The following is a 4,385-nucleotide window of genomic DNA, read 5'->3' on the forward strand; positions in this document are numbered from 1 at the left end:
CCCAAAAGCCTCCGAGAAACAATAAAACATGGTATTCCAATATGTCTACAGTTCACTGCATGACCAAAAAGAATGTGTAACACTACGGATCAGAGGCTGTGTAACTTTTCCCTTTAATAATAGTCTGTGTAACGTCTCAAACTATATAAGACTATGTCTGACATTGACTGAACAATCTTTTTATACTCTTCAAACATTCGTCCCAGACTTCATCTTTTAGTTCTAAATTCAGCTTGTCCGCCCACTCCTTTCCGAGACTAGATGTGTTCAACAGAGCTCTGTTATTAAGTATCTGATTTTTATATATATATATATATAAAAATAAAAAAAAAAGAACGCCCATTTATTGCTTCCAGAGACTCATGCTCGTTCAAGATTTCACAGTTTAAGCATGTGCTTTCCGACATAATGTCAGATTTGTTAATATCTGAAAAAACTAGACACAGGGATATTGTTAACCGCTCGTAACTGTGCAAGTTCCCCTTAATATATTTGTTGCTTATATTACAGATACTTCAGTTTCTCTTAGGGAAACTGCTCTGTTGTGTTGTGATTCTGGCTGTTACTCTCACGTGGGGTACTTGAAGTTTGAGGGTTCACGATGAGGTCAGGCCCAAATAGACTGTGCGGGCCATGGCACCGAATCCAGTGTGAGGCAAGTCCTAACAGAATACAAATGTGCGTGTGCTGCTTATATCAAGACTTTTTCCAAAGAATTTTCTCTTTTTTAGAAGAAGTTTATAATAATTTAGGTTGTTGTCACTTTTCCATTGTTCATGCATGACCCTCCTTACATAAATGTGATGGTAACTTGACATATAGTAACAATTCCATAAATCTTATCCAATTTCACATTGTTAGAAATGTCAGATTATCCCAGATCGCTCTCTAATAATTTTCCCGTCACTGTGCAAACGGGAAACAAGAAAAAACCTTGTACAACCACTAATAGTAATAATAATCAGACCAGCTTTCATTCATGCCAGAAGCATCAATAAATAAATAAATATCCAGCAAAGCAAGATTCCAATTGTCCCTGTCATTATACTTTATATAATAAAGATAAAACTTATCGCTGTTTTCTAGCAGTATGATGTTTCCTCTCACACACCAGGTGCTTGATATCTCACTCCCATGGGGCCTTTGTCTGTAAATCTTCTTTGTGTAAACAAAGACGTAAGGAACGTATTTGTAATAGCCCCCTGTGTCTAAACAACAAAAACAGCTTGATAAAGCCAGCGATGTTGCATATTCCATGTCAGCAAAGGGCTAAAGATAACACATTGTTGTCGTCCTGTCTGTCTGTCTCTGGACTCTTACAGGAGAGACGCCCCAGCGGCTGCTCAGGGACACGGTGAAGGATGCATCAGAGAAGGCCAAGGAGGCAGCCAAGAGCCTTGCGTCAGCTGCTACTGTCCCAAAGAAACCGCAGCAGTACGTGTGACAGGACGGTGTGTGTGTGTGTGTGTGTGTGTGTGTGTGGAGCACCGTGCAGGTGACACCAACTCAACACAATGGCCCAATCTCAAAGTGAGCCCTGAGGACTAACGATTTAAGACTCACAGACTAACTTGATCTCAGGTGCTAAGTGACTGAGTGTGTGAGGCCACATGGGCTCAGATGGGATTGGGACAGCACTTCACGAGATCACGTTACCATGGCGATGTTTAATAACAAAGATGTTGCCGACACTTGCCGGTTTGGGAATTTCTTTTTAAGTTTGTTGCTTTCCACACGGCACAAGGCACAGGAGACGACTGCCTAATTTGTTTTAAGCTCTTGTTTTACAAACTGGACAACAGGTCCGGTCCGTTGCGTGTCGTGCTGTTGTTAACCTTTTTGTTATGTCCGGATTTCCCTATAATCTCTGCGGTAAACGTCACAATGCTTTGAGTTGTGGGTAATTCCCTTTGGTGAAGTCTGCATTGATGCAGACTCACGGAAGGGGCTCGGTAAGAGTGTACTCAAACCCTCACGTCCTTTAAAATTTGACATTCGGCCCCTAAGCCCTTACAAATGTTTTCATCATCTTGACTGGAATGAAGTTTTCTGGGAACTCGCAGATTGCTGTTTATTCTTTGTTTTTCTTCCTTTGGGAGGAAGCAGCCTCTCTTCTTCACAATTGGACTTTCTGTCTTGGTTAAATCTCAGGTCCTGAGCTTTTTGTCTGAAACGCCTTTGTGGAAGCATTTAGATTGTGACCAGCAGTACCTTTTGAGGCTGTAATTACTAAAGGGATAAATGCCATTTAGGTAGTTTATCAATTTTAATTTAGTGAGCTTATTTTCATGCAGAATTATAAAACTCTTCTTGAACAGTTTGGCACTTTGGAATTCAAGTGATATAATCACTACTATTACCATTATCATAATTGGTCCAGACTAAAGTTCACATTAGACCAAATCATAATACTGTGACTGTTTAGTTTTAACTAAGCTTAAGCTTATGATTTGATGGTTGCACGCATATAAAAAATGAACCTTATGGTATCATGGGTGATTTCCTCATGCTTTCTTCCTTATTTGACATTTTCTGGGGTTGAAATTATACTTCCCACTTTCAAACACATCAGTACATAGTCAGGCATCATCACAGAAGGATTAAAATGACTTTGAAGTGTGAATACTGCTTTAACTGGATGACTGTGTAACCGAGGTGCGTCGTTAAGACGGAATCATTTCAACCTGCCTGTAGACATGAAGCTTATGTAGCCATGATGTTAATAATTATTGTATAGATTTCAGTGATTGCATTCCCTTTTAAAGTTGATGGAGTTGTCGGTATTTTTGTTGCTCTAAGACTTGAATTATATTTCAAAAATAATATTATATTCATGTAATGTCTTTTGAAGGATTATTTAGCATAAAGAATTTGTAAAATAGTTTATATGTATGTGTTTTTTAGCCAGGCAGTAAGATATGTTAAAACAGCATTGACTGGGCTGTTATTTGAAGAATTGATCATTTTTTTGTGTCACTCATTTGAAAACATTTTTTAACCATCCTCGCAAGTTAAAGTCCAGTGTTTGTTGTCTTGTGTTTTCACAAGTCAATTGTCAAATTTCATTGTCAAATTAAGCTTTAATAAAATGTGAGAAGTTATTTAATTAATTCTGCCTTCTTGTCAATTTCATCAGTTAACTTTTCTCTGCTGTAACGGAGACAAAAGATGAACTCTGACCTTTTTTAAAAACTAGTTAATATTCCAGACTACAGATCAGTTTCACAGCTCCACAAACCAAACAGGAAGCGCTTCAGCATCTGAACATGTTTATCTGCATATCCCTGCTGCTTTGTTCAGTTGAAGTTGTCACAGTGCACACTAAGCAGTGTGTAGTTCCATACTGTGTATCATAAATCATTCAATAGGCAATGATGAGGCTGCGGCAACGTTCTGTATAAAACATGTTTTTTTTTAATTATATTACAATGAGAGTATACACAATACCTTCAAGTGTTTGCTAAAATGTAGCCAGCACCAGATACTCCTGTGTACACACACTCACACATACAATACAAAACAAAAAGGAACTCATATAACATCTTCTGAATGCATATTACACATTCGCTAAAAACGAACATATTCACAGGTCTCCGGCACAGAACTCTCCCTACTCTGCACAGTATGTCAGCCTCCTCCTCTCAACTATAAATCCCAGCCTTCTCTATGGCCTCTAGGACTTTTGCTGGTAAAAAAACAAAAAACAAATAGAACCACAATTCTGGTGTGACACCCATTTCACTGTGGAGCGTCACCCGGTACATAAAGATGCAAAATAAGGAGAAAAGACATAAATGCTGTTGGGATGCTGACCTAAAGCCTACAAGTAGTTAAAGCTATTTCTCTGGAATCACACAAAGGAGCTCTTACAGTACTATCATTCAGCATAGGTTTAAAAGTGACTATTTATTTGGCAGGAATAATATTTCATTGAAGTTGTGTAGATTTTATTGCCGCACACTCACTCAGCAGGCTCAGGCTATAGGATCTATGTGCGCAGACTTCTCTGCCTTCACCCTGCTCTCCGTTCAGAGTGCCCTTGGTCTGTGCTTCACCCTGATTTCATCCCACCACCCTCTCTCTTTTTTTCTCCATCTCTGCCTACTGACTTCCCTAAATATCACACTGTGCTTTTGTGCTCTTAGAAAACCCAACACGCTGAAGAAAAGTTCTGTGCAACGGCAACATGAAAGCAAACATCAAACCCTGTCTGTGCTTGCTCTGGTGACCCATAAATTACGCTTTGATTTTCACAGGCGTTCAACAAAACTTCTTGACATAAATGTTTTTTTTTGCAATGAAGAGAGAAGCTGTAACATCTCCTGTATCCTCTCCAAGGGTTTACAAATAAGAGCAACTGTGACTTCATTAATCTCTACAACCTC

The 4,385-nt window shown here is 39.0% G+C and overlaps 1 protein-coding gene across 3 annotated transcripts in view; it reads left to right on the top strand.

The window, feature by feature from the left end:
• LOC117954448 (PRELI domain-containing protein 1, mitochondrial-like) overlaps positions 1-2,922 on the top strand; it is a 12,487-nt gene extending 9,565 nt beyond the window's left edge. For 2 of the 3 annotated variants that reach the window (XM_034888268.1, XM_034888253.1), the window contains one exon: positions 1,323-2,007. In XM_034888268.1, coding sequence (XP_034744159.1) covers positions 1,323-1,358 — 36 coding nt within the window. In that variant the 3' untranslated portion in view covers positions 1,359-2,007. The other variant, XR_004658824.1, reaches the window with a different exon arrangement.
• The last annotated feature ends 1,463 nt before the right edge of the window (positions 2,923-4,385 follow it).

This window comes from Etheostoma cragini, chromosome 2 (assembly GCF_013103735.1).
Source record: "Etheostoma cragini isolate CJK2018 chromosome 2, CSU_Ecrag_1.0, whole genome shotgun sequence".
Taxonomy (NCBI): Eukaryota; Metazoa; Chordata; class Actinopteri; order Perciformes; family Percidae; genus Etheostoma; species Etheostoma cragini.